At 40.6% G+C, this 18,722-nt stretch overlaps 2 protein-coding genes across 2 annotated transcripts in view; both read right to left on the bottom strand.

Moving 5' to 3' along the window:
• LOC124125798 (contactin-1-like) overlaps window positions 1-12,200 on the bottom strand; it is a 91,787-nt gene extending 79,587 nt beyond the window's left edge. Inside the window, exons 1-4 of the mRNA XM_048385061.1 lie at window positions 12,082-12,200; window positions 11,594-11,923; window positions 7,905-8,186; window positions 6,202-6,459 (exon numbers count right to left, since the gene is read on the bottom strand). Coding sequence (XP_048241018.1) covers window positions 6,202-6,459; window positions 7,905-8,186; window positions 11,594-11,923; window positions 12,082-12,124 — 913 coding nt within the window. The 5' untranslated portion in view covers window positions 12,125-12,200. The remainder of the gene's footprint in view (window positions 1-6,201; window positions 6,460-7,904; window positions 8,187-11,593; window positions 11,924-12,081) is intronic.
• LOC124127540 (cell adhesion molecule-related/down-regulated by oncogenes-like) lies at window positions 1,635-5,135 on the bottom strand. The gene is made up of 9 exons (XM_048385069.1): window positions 4,690-5,135; window positions 4,135-4,431; window positions 3,653-3,949; window positions 3,011-3,166; window positions 2,727-2,745; window positions 2,508-2,560; window positions 2,313-2,402; window positions 2,077-2,187; window positions 1,635-1,872 (listed from the first exon to the last, which is right to left on the bottom strand). Exons 1-9 carry the CDS (start codon window positions 4,949-4,951, stop codon window positions 1,850-1,852), a joined length of 1,308 nt encoding a protein of 435 aa, XP_048241026.1. The 5' UTR covers window positions 4,952-5,135; the 3' UTR covers window positions 1,635-1,849.
• Window positions 12,201-18,722: the final 6,522 nt, after the last annotated feature.

The raw sequence follows: 18,722 nt of genomic DNA, 5'->3' as shown, positions 1-18,722 counted from the left end.
CATGGAACAGCTGATGGTAAATAGCTAAACGTGGCTAGTATTAATTACTCAATAGCTAAATTTGATTTGTGCATCAGTTACTCAGGAATTACTTTGCTGTGTTCGCGAAAATGTGCTACTCTTTGTGGAAAGCGCATGCTTCATTTTACCTCAAATGTTGTAAAATAAAGAAACCTAAAGCTGGAGCAGCTGGAATTATCGCCTGGCTTTGCGGCAAGTATTGTAAATCTATAGATGGAATATTGTTCAAATGTAAGCCTAATTCAAATTAGTCATTCAGTATTCTTAATATAGAAACAGCAGTTTGTTGTATCATAATTATCTTATTTCTTACATCTGTGAACGTTTTATTCGCTTTTGCGCTCTTCAACATGCCTGTCAACACAAACAATAACTACAGCCATGGTTATTTGGCAATGGACAAACCTGTATAAAGTCTCACTCAGGTTCCTCCAAATTGCTTACATTTACACAGCAAATGACCCTTCTGTGCATGTGACTGTTAATGTGTCATTCGTCTGACTTCGGAACAAATCTACCTAAATGTTTTATCCCATATACAGATTATAACATCATAATATTGACGAAGAAATTGATGTTTCCAACGACACTCCACAGTATTAGCAATGTGTCTTGTAAAAAATATTGACTGGTGAAGAGGCATGTTAACGTTGTATCCATGTGGACGTTATAGAGAGAGTTGTGGTATGCACTGTCACTTGTGCGATATGCGTGTGTTTTTGAGTTCAGTTAAGACGACCGCCTCTGTGATATAATGGTTAGAATGTCTGCCCAGAGAGTGGGTGGTCAGTGGTTCGATCCCTAGTCGCGTCATACCAAAAGAATTTAAAAAATGGCATTTGTTGTTACCCTGCTTGGTGCTCGGCATTTAAAGATAAAACAAGTACCTGTCGGTGGCTTAGAGTCAGAATACTGTTTCTGAGTGGGGTATCCATGTTAAAATGAGGCATTGTATCTCAGTGGGTTGTCAATGCCGGACTGCAATTATTACCAATACAAACAAGTTTTTACATACACAATCACGCACACACACACACACACACACACGCACGCACGCACGCACGCACGCACGCACGCACGCACGCACGCACGCACGCGCGCACACTCCTGAATTGAAACATATCTGTGAACAAAGATTTATCGTGATATTGTTGTCCTGGCATCTGGTTAAGTGATGACAATACATTACTTTATACGATATGTTTGTTTACCAAAACTGACCCAGAAATCTTAAGCTGATAACATTATTTCAACTGCGATGTTTCCATTATGTTTATGTGATCATCAAAGCATTTTGTTTATTTATTGTGAACATATATTTATTTGCTGTGTGAAATATTCAGTTACAAGTATAAAGGCGATACATAAATAGACATGAGCACAACCATCATTTGACTGATCTCCTTCAACTGAGTACAGTTTCTGTAACTGTGCTTTTATCAGCAAACATAAAACAATGTAATAAAAAAGTGAAGTAAGTAATAAACATGTTTTGTTGTTGGATTGTTGTTTAACGCCTCACTCGACAATTTCAAGCTATATAACGGTGGTCTGTAAATAATGGAGTCTTGACCAGACAATTGAGAGATTGACATAATGAACATCGATCTACGCATGACATGCCTCATGCCTGACCAACCGATCCCGTTAGCCGCCTCTTACCACAAGCAACGTCGCCTTTTACAGCGATCATTGATTGCTGAAGACCTATTCTAACCCGGTTCTTCACGGGTCTAACGATGTTTTACTCAAAGGAAAGGATTCTGATATGCTGCCCATGTTCCTTGGTCTGTTACTGGATCTGATATGATGATGTCTACCTTCCTCGTTACTTATTGCCGTGGTCAGGACCTGAAAAGTATAGAACTATATGTAATTAAACATAGAATATGACAAAGTATATATCACTCACAATAGCATGGAAAACTAAACGTATTACTATTAGGATAGAAAAGAAGGCATATGCCTCTATTTAATGCTTCTGTACATGCACACAGTTGGCCCATGGCAATGACATACAGTTTTATTCAGCAGGGTGTTTCGTGTTTTGGTTACCTTGAGAATGTGCCTCAGTGTTCTGGTATGGAGATGCTCTGATGGACTCATAGGTGACAGGGGGAGTCTCTGCCATGCCTTCATAGGTACTTGTATCTGCTGCAGCATCCGCTGAAGATGGAATTCATTAAGTATTTAACAAGAAAGCCACATCATAACTCTTCTTAATATCACTTCAATATTACCTTCACTTGAATACAGAAATTGAAATCAGTATTGAGCAAAACGTCAGCTACCTTTCGTATTCTCATAAATCTTCAACTGTGTGTACTGTTGTTTTTCTGATTCCTCCAAATTTGAATACTGGGCAGGACCATTTATCTGATCTGAAACAAAACAATGTGGACATATTGTAATGATTTCAGTGCTAAATAGTCTCACATATGTTAGTAATTTCAGCAAAAGGATAACAACCAATAACGAGTACATACCAAATGATGAATACCCCCTGTTGTCCATTTCTACAGTTTCAGGATTCCTGGTGCTGCAAAATTGATAAGGTCCGTTTCAACAAGAAACATAATGGAATGGAGCGATAAACTTCAGTATATAATATACGTCTTTAGTTACCTTATTAGGGCTCCATTACCTTATTTACTATTTTCAAATGTCCCGTACATTGTTATCTTTGACTTTGACATTCATAATACCTTTTTCGTAATGCAGTTTCTGGAAAACAAAAATAGCCACATGATACATAATGTAAATCACACATTCCACCTGGCAACTAAACTCGTCATTCATAAATGAAACCTACATCGACAAGGATCAAGTCACCTGTAAATGACTCCATATATATATAGTAATAACTACATACATTTGATGATACAATATCAATATTAATGTCGAATACATGCACATTTCAAACCCATTCCTCAAATTATGGTATTATTCCTATTGGCAATCATTTTACAACGGAAATTTAAGTGTATACCTTTCGGAATATGTCCGAACTTGTATCCCTTTCTGTACAGTACCATCAGAACAATTCCCCCGATGAGCAAGGTAAGCAGAATACCCCCAACTGTGGTTCCTGCTATTACCCCGGTATACGAACATGGAGTTTCGAGTTTTTGCTGATTTGGTGGATCTGCAACATAAGCAAAAGATCATAACAGACGAGTGCTAATCGTATGTCAGTGTTAAGGGTCGGGTGAAAGGATATTCGTTTCCAATTTCCTACTGTCAAACAAACTAACTGGTGATTGGTGGGTGGTGACACAGAGTACATAGGTTCGAATCTGAACATATGTGTAAACGTGATGGCTGGTATCATTGATACTGACACTGCTAAAAGATATGTAGCTCACAACTCATTGGCTCGAACACAGATACACATGTTCACGTTGAATGAATAGAACCCTTGGACACTTCATATAAGGAACAAAACTTCAAGTACTTCAAAATAAGAAATTAAAAAAGATGAGTCATATTTGATAACATAAACGAGGAAAAAATGAAACTTCCAAATACAACATATACTGATCTATTAAGTTGTTTATGGTGATGAGTTGTTAATTACCATTAACTGATAATCAGATTAATTCAATTGTGATTCTACTTGAGTGACACATACCTCCAGCAGTCCTAGTTTCTACAAATACATATCTGTTAGAATCCACATAGTCATTTCTAGCATGTAGTCGAAATATGTGAATATCTCCCGGTGTAAGCCCAGTCACTTCCACCACCATCATCTTGCCGGTGTCTGCATAACTCTTGTAGACAGTCCAAGTTCTTGTAGCAAACTGCCGATACTCAAGCAGAAACGTCTGAGGGTGTCCACCATTGAATCCAGGCAGCCACGATAACCATACCGACGACGTTGTTGCATTATCCAGATCTCTAAACTGTGTAGGCATCTGTGGTGACCCTTCCAGAAAGAAATAATGGGAAAGGGAATGCTGTCTTAGCTTTCTCAGATACTTTTGTAATGTGAAGCACTTCATTTTTACAATGATGATGCAATGATTACAGAACAGTCAGAGAAAGGTATTGGAACACATGAACAAGTGCATCCTGAAATAGGGAATGATAAATGAGAATGTCAAAGCTCACCTTCAGACACTATGCTGACTGTGTAGGCCACTGAACCGCCAACACCATTGTCCACTGTCAGATTGTAGTCCCCAAAGTCCTGCTGTTGGAGGTCAGTAAGGTGTAGTCTGGCAGTGACTGAGATGTCTGAGACAGGGCTTGAGGAACCAGTGAGGTCCTGGCTGGTGCTGTTGGTTCTACTCCAGGTGAATGTAGGAAGGGGGTAGGCCAGGACTGACACAGACACGTTCACATTACCATCCAGTCTAGAGGCGTATTTGAGTTGCTGGGCAACAGTCCCATCTAGTCTTGGATAACCTGGTTCAATGTAAACAACATATGCAATGGCTCTGGAACAAATAATATCGGTTACGTGTAGAGTATGATGAAGACCAAATTATTCATCGGGAGCCTTATTTTCAACTTTGCAGTATCAACATAGGAAACATGATAAAACAAATACACAAACATACCGTAGGCTTGCCCTGTACTCAGCAGTGCTATTATCATAGTAAAAAAACATCAATGGGAATCATCACAACACTACCATCTCCATAGTATATCCAAACAGATTACATTTGACCAGCAACTCCACTCTCTGGCTGACAGGTGCCCCGATTTTGTTAGCGGCAGTACAGGAGTAGTTCCCTCTTTGTCTACAGTCTGCTGACTCCAGTCTATATTCTGATGTCATGGAGTTATCTGCCCTTGTCAACTCCTCAGTTCCATTCAGTAACCTGATGACTGATCCTGGATTACTATCAATCTGGCATCGTAAAGTCACCGGATCAGACTCGTTAACTGTCAATGTGCCGCTGAGTGAGTTGACGGTGAACATGATTACACTCGCTGGGTCTGAAAATATATATGACTCGTTGTATCTTTGTCACGGAAGGTATTGGTTGTACATTGGATTGAATATCCCATGGGACTAGCACGAAGGGAAAACCATAGTTATATTGTTACATTCAGCGCATGCGTTAACATTTTTAAAGAGGGTGCTTACGAATATTAATGTTTTTACACAACTTTACCTGTCACCAGTGTAGACTATATACTTACACTGAACATCGACACTGACTGTAACACTGTCACCAGTGTAGACTATATACTTACACTGAACACCGACACTGACTGTAACACTGTCACCAGTGTAGACTATATACTTACACTGAACATCAACATTAACTGTAACACTGTTACCAGTGTAGACTATATACTTACACTGAGCATGAACACTGACTGTAACACTGTCACTAGTGTAGACGATATACTTACACTGAACATCAACACTGACTGTAACACTGCCACCAGTGTAGACTATATACTTACATTGAACATCAACACTGACTGTAACACTGTCACTAGTGTAGACTACATACTTACACTGAGCATGAAGACTGACTGTAACACTGTCACTAGTGTAGACGATATACTTACACTGAACATCAACACTGACTGTAACACTGCCACCAGTGTAGACTATATACTTACATTGAACATCAACACTGACTGTAACACTGTCACTAGTGTAGACTATATACTTACACTGAACATCAATACTGTCTGTAACACTGTCACCAGTGTAGACTATATACTTACATTGAACATCAATACTGACTGTAACAGTGTCATCAGTGTAGACTATATACTTACACTGAACATCAACACTGACTGTAACACTGTCACCAGTGTAGACTATATACTTACACTGAACATCAACATTTACTGTAACACTGTTACCAGTGTAGACGATATACTTACACTGAACATCAACACTGACTGTAACAGTGTCATCAGTGTAAACTATATACTTACACTGAACATCAATACTGACTGTAACACTGTCACCAGTGTAGACTATATACTTACACTGAACACCGACACTAACTGTAACACTGTCACCATTGTAGACTATATACTTACACTGAACATCAACATTAACTGTAACACTGTTACCAGTGTAGACTATATACATACACTGAGCATGAACACTGACTGCAACACTGTCACTAGTGTAGACGAAATACTTACACTGAACATCAATACTGACTGTAACAGTGTCATCAGTGTAGACTATATACTTACACTGAACATCAACACTGACTGTAAGACTGTCACTACTCCCGTGTGTATTAGAAGGCTGACATCTGTAGGATCCTGTCTTAGATCTGTCAGCTTGTCCCTGGAGCACGGCTCCACTGATGACAGCTGTTCCATTGTGTAACCACCTGTAGGTACATCCGGGTCTACAGAGGGCGGAGCACGTGATTGATGGAAGAGCCTGGTGTTCTGTCACAGTGTAGGAGGAGGTGGAGGGGGTCAGGGAGATCTGGTAGGGTCCGTCTGGAATACATGGCACCGTGACACTGATACCGTGATACAAGATATAATTATACCTCTAATGACACACATGTGGTAAACAATGATGAGTTGATGATATTCAGAAAAGCACTTTAAAACTATATGACATCGCAGCGTGTATTTAATAGGAGCATTACATGATTGTCTAAACATTCCACGGTTTTGTGTGGCGTTCAAAATATTATTGTTCAGCATGTTATATGCACACTTTATATATAATTTGTTCATAGTTATTACGTTTTGTGTCTGTTCACAGTGACAGCCTGTGAGACAAAAAGAAACAATATTGGGAAACTTGACTGCGGTCTGCTGGTGTCTATTGTTACGAAAGAGCTCATTATCCTTTGAAACACACGTGGCCAAGCTCCCTTGGAGTCTGTGAATCTATACTTCTAGAACAACTGAAATTCGGGTAGCATTAATTTGTGAATACAAGAATACGTTGCTTTGATAGACTTTCGTTTTCTGCTGTAAACTTCACCAATCCAAAGTAAGCTTGATACATTTAGAATGCCATAGAATCGACATAGGAAATCCATGAGGTTTGTTTTGTGTTTATGAGGAAGGTCTAGCTTAGTAGTCCCACGCCATATGACATATTAATTACCAATTGAACATAATTATACAGAATATAAACAGTTTCTTTCTGGTGTAAGTTCTCCGTCTGGTAGCTGAGAAAACATTGTGTAATGTTGTAATGTGCTACCGACGCCTCCATTCCAAATGATCAGCTGTGACTACAAATAGTCCGGACATGGTGTTTTAACACAATATGCAATACAGCTATTTGTGATATCTCCAAAGGCTATATAATTAATATGTGTTACTTAACATTGAAAAAAATGTAACTTTATAAACATCTTCATAATAGCCTAACTTAAGGTACGACACATCAGGGGAAACATCTAGCCTGTAAGGGTATAAACAAAGCTAGTGAAATAACTCATCACATTCAACTAGGTATTTCAATAATTCAGCGATTGTTGTCATGATAGTGTTTTTTGTGGATGCTTGTCTGATGTTTCTTGAACTTCGCAAGGCTCTATCTGGAGTAGATTATCAGCAGATAATAAGAGATAAGAGTAAAAGTAGACGTAGAGTACAGTTGTACAGTTCAACCGACTCCCCATATGAAGGACCAACTGATGACCAAGAATAGACCCATAATGATTTTTAACAGTGGGTGAGGAACACAAAAAATTAGTAGATCTTTTAACTACCAATGGCATGCGTACAGCCAGACAATATATCAAAAGCTAATTCACTGACACACCCTTCCTGTTTCTTCGAAAAAAGTAGTTCTAAATGTAGTTCTTTGTTTTTTATCAGTGTATGTTTGGAAACTATTCATATTGACAATTGATGATAAAACCTTACATGAATCAGTAGTGTGAGACATTCATAAGCAACGTGTTTACAGTACTCACACTGAGGCTCCATGTTGTATCCTTGGCTCCACTCAGACTCCAGACCCTGACTCTCTCTGGCTCTACATCTGTAACTGTGACTGTCCCGGGAACTCACTGTGAAGGTGTAGGGGGAACCAGGGGAGGTAACTGTGATGTCAGTGTTGTCACGCTGCCAGGTGTAGGTCAAGGTCAGGCCATGGTCAGCTGGGACAGTAGTAGAGGTGGAGCTGCAGGTCAAGGTCACTTGCTGGTTGTAGACAGGAGATGATGACACAGGACGGCTAGGAGTGGTGGGCTTGCCTTTCAAAAGATATCATGTATAAATTAGGGGCATATGATATGCAGAGATATAGAGATATATAAAGCTTGAGTGGTTGGGCGAATGCTTAAGTGTAGCTTTGCCATGTTACCAACATTAACACAAGCTTTAGAATGGATAACTATCTTCATATTGACAAACATGTGATGAATCGTGTGAACTCTTGTCATCCACTCTTAAAAATAAGCATTCCTGAGAAGGTTGCGTTTTCTACACACTTTGCAATGTCATGATTCTTACAATACTAATGTGACGTCAACATTGATGTTGACCAACGTTATGACTTACTCATATGGTTATATACTTTAAACAGAAAATAAACCAGACTTTGATACGAATTTGCATTGATTGACGAGATTACAATTCCCCGACTTCGTCAATCATGATGAATCCAACAGATAAGATACAATAGCAATCTTTAATGTTCTAAAATCTTTTCTGTTGTGTGTTTTGCAAATATTCAGCCTTTCTGCGAATTCGTAAGATATCTATTGTGAACGTTCATGCACGCAAAAAGTTTTGGAACGTCTAAAGCGGTGGCGACGTGAACTGAAATATGATGGACAGGTCCTTCCTACACGTTCATTGTTGAATGGAATTACTCATGTACACTCGATAAATCGAGGGACGTGGCTCGTTCGCTACGTGTTACACTCGTAATTCCGTTCATTGAATAACACTTATTATCATACCTCTGATTGGTCCACGTGCTGCACTTTATAAAATACTGCGTATCCTGCCTTGGAGGAGAATACATTTCGCTGCAGGGGAATTAATCTTTTATACCCCACCACGAGCAAGTCAGGCTGCACGTGGATTTCTGAATGGCAGAATAATTCCCTTCTACCCCTTTTCTAAGCAAAACGCCGCATGCTTTTTCCGAGTCAACGAAAGTCACGTGACGTTGCGCAAGCTAACCTCAGCTCAAACGAACATGCGTTACAAATAAGGTTCGAGCAAGAGATGTTGGCGTATGTCATTATATGTAATTGATGTCTAGTAATGCGTGCGTAATCGACTCTGCTTTATGCCGAGATTTATTTTGGATATGACCAGGGTTTTGTCGCTTTATTTACATGACTCAAAATACAGGATTAACAAAGCACTGTGTAATCAGATGGAAAATACAGCCTTAAAGTTAATAGATCAATAAATAAGAGAACAAAAATCCCATAACAATATGCACGGAAATGTCAAGCAGTACATTTGTCATGCATGTAAACCTTATCCGAATATTCGCACTGCACACACTTGTATTTTCTGCGAATTGATCGGTATAGCCAGTAGATTCTTAAGCCTGTGTTTATAATTAATGCATGAGCTAAACATTTGCCTCGCAAAAAGTAGGTCAGTCAACTGTCAATTGGTTACAGATAATCAACAGTTGGAACAATTGACTGACGTCATAGATGTATTTTAAATTGGGCTCCAAACCACCGTAGCGACAATATGCACTACACAACTTTCCCGAAATCACGTAAATTCTTCTTTTATTCAACCAATGCCAAGTACAAACACACAGAGGCACAATACGACCATAAAATCCCACGTATGTAAGGATTTTTCAAAAGCGAGACCACTATAAGCAGGGTCCACTATTTCGGTTTAAAGTGTATTTGATCTTAAGGAAACAAAGTTCTGCAGAAATTTATTTGTTATAGTGTTTTGTTTATTGCTATGCCTAGGAATTGAACATGGTCCATGTAGAAGGAACCCAACTGCTGAATATGGCCAGAGTAGAATATCATACAACACCCATTAGTCACCCATTATGCCCCTTCTATAACATTCGAGCAGATACCACCCGTTCATAAAAATATTTATTTCGTAATGGATATAATAATGGTGGTTGATAAAACAACGATAATTGAATAACTTCTCAACTAATATTTTGAATTAATTTAAAGAAATGGGACGTGAATTGATTTCTAATTTTACACTGACCAAGTTAACATAAACAAATGACAACTGTACGGTTCACTATAATTAATCATAAGTTGATATTGTCATTGTACATGATGCCTCTAACAATAGAGATACGAGGGTGTGATGAGGTGATGACAATGTAGCAAAAGAACACACATGTAATTTTTTAGTTTCATAAGGATACACATTCATATACATTATTCAGGTACTATAATGTTTGCTTGCTCGGAATACACGCGGGTTTTCAAAATCAATCAGTAAAATAGATTCGATATTACCACTGATGATATCACAACATACATTTTCCTAAAGAACGTGGCCATGCACTAAATGCATAGGTAACCAAGTGACTGCTGGCGTTCGGCTTAGTACTCTCAAGAATGTTGTTTGTTTATTTAGCTTTCCGTTTGCTGTTTACCCCAGTCATGAATATATCAACAGTCTGTAATTAATTGAGTCAGGATGCACTTCTCTGTCAGAATTGTGTCATCTAGGTGAGCTAGACTTTGTCAGCAGCACATGTGTCTTGTAGATTTCTCAAGAGTGGTAACAGTTCAGAAAATGTCCTCCCACATTTATAGTGTCAACTCACTCACGACAATCACTTGGTTGCCCTCAATGGGTGAACGTTTGTTCGAGATCGGGTGGGTGGTTTTTGTTTTGTTTTTGTTTTGTTTTTGTTTTTGGGTTTATATTTTGCTGTTACAATTGATCCGTTTCTAAATATCATTACTTTGTAATTATCCTCCTGACAGTAATATCACATGGGTTGTACCAGTGTTACCTTGCATGCAGGTGACACTCATCAATATTACAATCGTTTGTTACCTGCGACATCTAATATTATTTGAGTAAGTGTGGTTTTAATCCGCTTTTAGCAAATATCACGGCGGGGGATACCAGAAATGGGCTTCACATATTGCACCCATGTGGGTTATCGAATCCGGAATTCAAGTGGGGGTTTTAACCATAAGGCTACCCCACTGTGCCTAATAGTAGAGACAAGGAATACAGGTATTGTCACAGAATAACAACTCTAACATTTTAAAAACAAAGTTGTTTTATTTCATAATCAGGACACGCTCCGAGGAAAGTCAAGTGATGAAAGGTTGCTTTTGTTTTCAAACTGCCCACGTGGTTGTATTTTTATTTAAAGGGGAACTTATGTTCCATGGAACACATTTTTTGTGCAACCTTGTGTGTATCATAAGTAGGTTCTCATTTGCTGAATTGAACAGTGTAGAACAAAGCACCAATGGAGGATATAATGTTACCCCGGTGTGACAGCCGTCCTTATAACTGAGAGTTCTATACCTAATTCATAAACACGGACGATTATGTTTACATTACATTCTTATTTAAGACACACGTTTATTTTTGATTTGAATATGTATATTAAAAATAAAGAGGACTAAACTATGTGTACGAAACGTCAACAAATCAAAACTAAGTAGCCACTCACCCAGGACAACAAGTTTCTGTCCACAGTTCTGTATCACAATAGTAGCCCCTCCACCCCCACACGTGTATGTCCCTGCATCAGATGTCTGGATGTTGCTGAGAGTGAAGGTGACATTCCTGGCTGCTATGTTCCCCTGGTACTCCAGTCTGTCTGTGAAGTTGATGAATGTCCCAGTACCTGTCACTAGGAACACAATGACACCAGCAGGACTGACAGTGTAGAAACTACTCCCTGTCCCCAGACCTCCCTGTGGAATCTCCCAGCTGAACCTGGCTGTGTCAGACACTGCAGACAACACCGGACTGGCACTGGGGGCACCTGAACCAACACCTGCCGGAAACGATATGTGGATAGGTAGCATGTAGCATGAGGTATGACCGTATACACGTTAAGTAGAATATAATCTATTCATCTCAAGTATGTAGGGTAATATAAGTATATTGTAAGATACACAGTCATTACACATGTGGGTGATATGAAAGAATTACCTGCAATCACATATAATACAGCAGCAGTAGTTATCTTCATCATGCTCGTTGTCTGGTACCTAGGTGAGGCCTGAAATATAGGTTCATCATTTTTCAGTAATTTGGATACTGATTTGATACATTTGGTATCTAAGAGATATGCGTATGAGAAAAGGATCACGTTACTGTCTTACGTGCTGTCTATTTTTGTCTATGATGATAGTGAGTATGATAATAGTTGTAAATGTGTTAGACGGTATGACAGTAAATACGCATTTCACACTGAACGCTGATGGATGATTTAGATGAATATATGCGTATTAACTTCATAAACTTCAACACGATAGATTAATTTTGGATTATATTGTTAACTGTACTAACACAAACATTAATTAAAAGTGTGATTTATGCTCACATGACATATGTTTTATATTACATACATATATGAACACAGCATGGGAATCTTGACTTCGAACCCACGATCATTGGATTCTTGCACGCCTAAGAAAGGCTGCCACATGACTGAAGGAAAGACAACCATCCTGATGATATGAACATACATACTGGTACAAGGCATCAGTAAGACGATAATTGTGAATATCATCAAAACTCTCTGCTTCTCCGACGTCAAATAACACAAAAGGAATTCTGTCGCCTTAAAGAAATAAAGTAACTATTTACAAAATTTCCACTGAGGCGAGATCTGTCCTATGCATGCTATAAACATCTGAAAAATGTAATTCTGATGTGACTGTCCATCTGTATGTCCTGCGTTCCCATCGCACTCGCGCATTTTTCCATACTGGTGTGAACAGAGTAGAAGTTTAGTATTATTGACAAAGGGAGACGACTCTGCAATGCCTTTAGACGACCTAGACGATCCCATTGATGTCAGTGTGTGTTCAGTTTCCAGGTTGTAAAGCTTTGTGTTTTAGTTAACCCTCCACGTACAGATAGCTGACACACAAGTAGCATTTATACAGAAATAGAGGCCAGGTCAAAGTACACGAGTCTACAGACATAGTGTAGGTTACTCCAAGATACGTTATGTATGTTCGACAAGGTGCTACAAATATACATAAACAAATAAGGTGTCATGTGAGAGGGTTAGACATATATACTTTGCACATACCGTCTGAGGCTCCAATCGGTCAGACACAAATCGTTGCTACAGTCGTCGTGTGTGCTCAACACGGAAGTAAAATACAAGGTCATGTTTACATGTGTACCAGTCACTTCAAACTAGTTCAGTAGTGGCGGCTAAATATAGCCGAGTCAATCTCTGGCATATCAATGAAGGTATAGTGTTACATACCAGAGTTAGTGAGTGAGTGACTGAGTGAGTGGGTGGGTGAGTGAGTGAGTGAGTGAGTGAGTGAGTGAGTGAGTGAGTGAGTGAGTGAGTGAGTGAGTGAGTGGGTGAGTGAGTGGGTTGGTGGGTGGGTGGGTGAGTGAGTGGGTTGGTGGGTGAGTGAGTGAGTGAGTGAGTTTTGCTTAACCCCGTTCAGAACAGTATTTCAATTATCTCATGACCTCTCAACTTATCCCGAAACTAATATCCAACGTCGAGTTTACATGCATATTAGTCGCTTAAACTAGTGCAATGGTATCTAAATACAATCCCTGGCATACCAATGCATGTTTATTGCGAGTGAGTGAGTGAGTGACAGAGTGAGTGAATGAATGAGTGAGTGAGTGAGTGAGTGAGTGAGTGAGTGAGTGAGTGAGTGAGTCAGTGAGTCAGTGAGTCAGTGAGACAGTGAGTCAGTGTGTGACTCAAGACAGACTGACTTATGAGATAAGCATGCTCCACCAGTCACACGGCACATACATGTCAATCCAAATGTTCCGTGGTATAATGCGAATACAACAGCAAAAGAAATGATACGAAAAGTAGAAAGGAAAAGCAGACAATTAGGATTAGAGATCCATAGACAGATTTTATGAGTAAAAGATCAGTTTCAAACAGAGTTATCCAGAGGCCAAATCCCATTACTGCCATGAGAAGATATTAACTAACACGCATACTGCAAAGTCCCTCTTGTCTCAACTGTCAAAACTTATAGGGAAGGATGATCACAATCATTCCACTTCCAAAAGAAGAAAACGATGTTATCCTCTCAAAAAATTACAATTCATTCTTCACATGAAAAATTGATGAGATCAAGATCTCAGATCTCTATAAACCTCTGAAGCCAATGATACACGTGTGAATGAGGTGTATTCTGAACGTTAAAATGGTGTGGAGCTAGCTGAATTTGAATCAGCGTCTGGGAATCTAGTCATTTCCCTTGTGAGTCAATCAAAGCCAACTACGTGTAAACTGGATCAGATTCCACCCACACGGATAATGCAGTTTTGTGACGTTCTTATTCCTGTCCAAAAAATTCCGAGACAACAACATTGTGTTCTTCTTTTGGAATCTCCAATTTCGTCATTTCCTAGCTCCTGACACAGCAGCTACATCACACGCCTGTCATTCATCACAGCAGTCATGAGTCAAGTCAACTTATGATGTGTTGCTCTGTCATCCCCGAATGTTGCCCTGTCATTCATCACGGCAGTCATGAGTCAAGTCAAGTTACGGTGTGTTGCTCTGTCATCCCCGAATGTTGCCCTGCCATTGATCACGGCAGTCATGAGTCAAGTCAAGTTATGATGCGTTGCTCTGTCATCCCCGAATGTTGCCCTGCCATTCATCACAGCAGTCATGAGTCAATACAAGTTATGATGCGTTGCTCTGTCATCCCCGAATGTTGCCCTGCCATTCATCACGACAGCCATGAGTCAAGTCAAGTTATGATGCGTTGCTCTGTTATCCCCGAATGTTGCCCTGCCATTCATCACGACAGCCATGAGTCAAGTCAAGTTATGATGCGTTGCTCTGTCATCCCCGAATGTTGCCCTGCCATTCATCACAGCAGTCATGAGTCAAGTCAAGTTATGATGCGTTGCTCTGTCATCCCCGAATGTTGCCCTGCCATTCATCACAGCAGTCATGAGTCAAGTCAAGTTATGATGCGTTGCTCTGTCATCCCCGAATGTTGCCCTGTCATTCATCACGGCAGTCATGAGTCAAGTCAAGTTATGATGCGTTGCTCTGTCATCCCCGAATGTTGCCCTGTCATTCATCACGGCAGTCATGAGTCAAGTCAAGTTGTGATGCGTTGCTCTGTCATCCCCGAATGTTGCCCTGTCATTCATCACGGCAGTCATGAGTCAAGTCAAGTTATGATGCGTTGCTCTGTCATCCCCGAATGTTGCCCTGTCATTCATCACGGCAGTCATGAGTCAAGTCAAGTTGTGATGCGTTGCTCTGTCATCCCCGAATGTTGCCCTGTCATTCATCACGGCAGTCATGAGTCAAGTCAAGTTATGATGCGTTGCTCTGTCATCCCCGAATGTTGCCCTGTCATTCATCACGGCAGTCATGAGTCAAGTCAAGTTATGATGTGTTGCTCTGTCATCCCCGAATATTGCCCTGCCTTTCATCACGGCAGTCATGAGTCAAGTCAAGTTATGATGCGTTGCTCTGTCATCCCCGAATGTTGCACTGTCATTCATCACCGCAGTCATGAGTCAAGTCAAGTTTTGATGCGTTGCTCTGTCATCCCCGAATGTTGCCCTGTCATTCATCACGGCAGTCATGAGTCAAGTCAAGTTGTGATGCGTTGCTCTGTCATCCCCGAATGTTGCCCTGTCATTCATCACGGCAGTCATGAGTCAAGTCAAGTTATGATGCGTTGCTCTGTCATCCCCGAATGTTGCCCTGTCATTCATCACAGCAGTCATGAGTCAAGTCAAGTTGTGATGCGTTGCTCTGTCATCCCCGAATGTTGCCCTGTCATTCATCACGGCAGTCATGAGTCAAGTCAAGTTATGATGCGTTGCTCTGTCATCCCCGAATGTTGCCCTGTCATTCATCACGGCAGTCATGAGTCAAGTCAAGTTATGATGTGTTGCTCTGTCATCCCCGAATATTGCCCTGCCATTCATCACGGCAGTCATGAGTCAAGTCAAGTTATGATGCGTTGCTCTGTCATCCCCGAATGTTGCCCTGTCATTCATCACAGCAGTCATGAGTCAAGTCAAGTTATGATGCGTTGCTCTGTCATCCCCGAATGTTGCCCTGTCATTCATCACGGCAGTCATGAGTCAAGTCAAGTTATGATGCGTTGCTCTGTTATCCCCGAATGTTGCCCTCTCATTCATCACGGCAGTCATGAGTCAAGTCAAGTTATGATGTGTTGCTCTGTCATCCCCGAATGTTGCCCTGCCATTCATCACGACAGTCATGAGTCAAGTCAAGTTATGATGCGTTGCTCTGTCATCCCCGAATGTTGCCCTGCCATTCATCACGACAGTCATGAGTCAAGTCAAGTTATGATGCGTTGCTCTGTCATCCCCGAATGTTGCCCTGCCATTCATCACGACAGTCATGAGTCAAGTCAAGTTATGATGCGTTGCTCTGTCATCCCCGAATGTTGCCCTGTCATTCATCACGGCAGTCATGAGTCAAGTCAAGTTATGATGTGTTGCTCTGTCATCCCCGAATGTTGCCCTGTCATTCATCACGGCAGTCATGAGTCAAGTCAAGTTATGATGTGTTGCTCTGTCATCCCCGAATGTTGCCCTGCCATTCCACACGACAGTCATGAGTCAAGACAAGTTGTGATGCGTTGCTCTGTCATCCCCGAATGTTGCCCTGCCATTCATCACAGCAGTCATGAGTCAAGTCAAGTTATGATGCGTTGCTCTGTTATCCCCGAATGTTGCCCTGTCATTCATCACGGCAGTCATGAGTCAAGTCAAGTTATGATGCGTTGCTCTGTCATCCCCGAATGTTGCCCTGTCATTCATCACGGCAGTCATGAGTCAAGTCAAGTTATGATGTGTTGCTCTGTCATCCCCGAATGTTGCCCTGCCTTTCATCACAGCAGCCATGAGTCAAATCAAGTTATGATGCGTTGCTCTGTCATCCCCGAATGTTGCCCTGCCATTCATCACAGCAGCCATGAGTCAAGTCAAGTTTTATGCGTTGCTCTGTCATCCCCGAATGTTGCCCTGTCATTCATCACGGCAGTCATGAGTCAAGTCAAGTTATGATGCGTTGCTCTGTCATCCCCGAATGTTGCCCTGCCATTCATCACAGCAGCCATGAGTCAAGTCAAGTCAGTCAGGCTTTGCAGTTCCGTAAAGGAGATGGCAATAATCAGCCGCCATACTTGGTGCATTAGTAGGCAGCCCGACGAATACAAACGACAATTCACTACCCTGTGTGTTATAAGATCGTACACTAGCCACCCTCGCTGAACTGAATACTCTCCACATAGCCTTGTCTGTTGATACACCAAGACCCGTACAAACGTTATGAATGTGGTTCCGTGTCACCGACCTTGGCTTACAATGTGCACATACAGGCGACTCTCTGGTGTTCAGAACAAGGAGACCAACAAAAGGTTCAATATAACTGTCGACATGATATTTAAACGAATGAATAGATAAGGGCTCATTTACTAGTTGCAATAGGCTGTCTCTCCTGACACCCACATATTGAATACAATTCAAAACATGTAGTCAGGGGAGCTGCAGCTACCCTGACTTACTCTGTATAACATAGTGCCATTCTGCCACTGTATGTCTGTGTGTGAAGCTTCCCCTGTGTAACATACCAGTGTACACGGTATGTACTATATCTTGTTATCTGGTTGTCGTTTTATTTACAAATTCTGCGTTCAATATATTATGGAAAACAACATTGGGAAAGATACGATCAAACAATAGTATGAATACTCGAGGCTGCTAGCACCGTTTTGTAAAGAAAGTGATTTGAATTTATGAAGAGAAAATACAAAACTTTAAGCACTTGATCCCTTTGCTCTAAAACAAAATTTTACTCGGGGAACCTTGTGAGGGACACGAGCAAAGTTATTGTATTTTTATCGTGTGTGTGACACTTGGTAGGCTAACAAGTTATTTTTTGGGGCTTATGTTTTCATACTGTTTCACACTACTGTTTCTTGATTGGCTGCTAAGGCTAAGTTGTGTTTCATTGTCACCAGTTTCGAACTGTTGTCTGCAGTTTGACATTGTCAAAGTATCTATTTATGAGACTTGACTTCAACATGACTACAATTGCGTTAATAGCGTTTCAAACGAAAGAAACACCATGCACTCGATGTGGATTTGTCCAAAGGATTTTATGTTAATGCCTACTGCTTATAAATAAATAATAGACCATAATGAATGATAGAGATTCAGCTGCTAATAAATATAGAGAAAATGGTTGTGAAACAGGATACTTTTGTAACATAGTAGGGGCAATGTTAGTATCTCAGCCTAAACATTTCTACTGCTGAGCTTATGATGAAACTCGAGCATTTTAGTGCACCAACAGAAACATCGACCCAGTATATATTTACAGCAAGGACATGTTATATTCTTCTGTCAGTATGCGACCTAGTGACCCACTTACCCCGCATTCGTATCTCTTATAGCCTGGCGGGTGGTTGGTACAGGAGGTTATTCACCTTCAGCCGTCGCCCACAAATCTCAAGTGTCTCCTTTAACATTGACTAAACTCCATTCACATGGGTTTCGAATATCTTCACAAAAGCCAACAACTGTCGTCTCACGCTATGCAGGCTTGCCGCCTTCCTTAC

This window comes from Haliotis rufescens, unplaced genomic scaffold, assembly GCF_023055435.1.
Source record: "Haliotis rufescens isolate VD_foot unplaced genomic scaffold, xgHalRufe1.0.p SCAF_53, whole genome shotgun sequence".
Taxonomy (NCBI): domain Eukaryota; kingdom Metazoa; phylum Mollusca; class Gastropoda; order Lepetellida; family Haliotidae; genus Haliotis; species Haliotis rufescens.
Note: the sequence above shows the minus strand (reverse complement) of the source record. Positions and strands in the feature narration are given on the sequence as shown.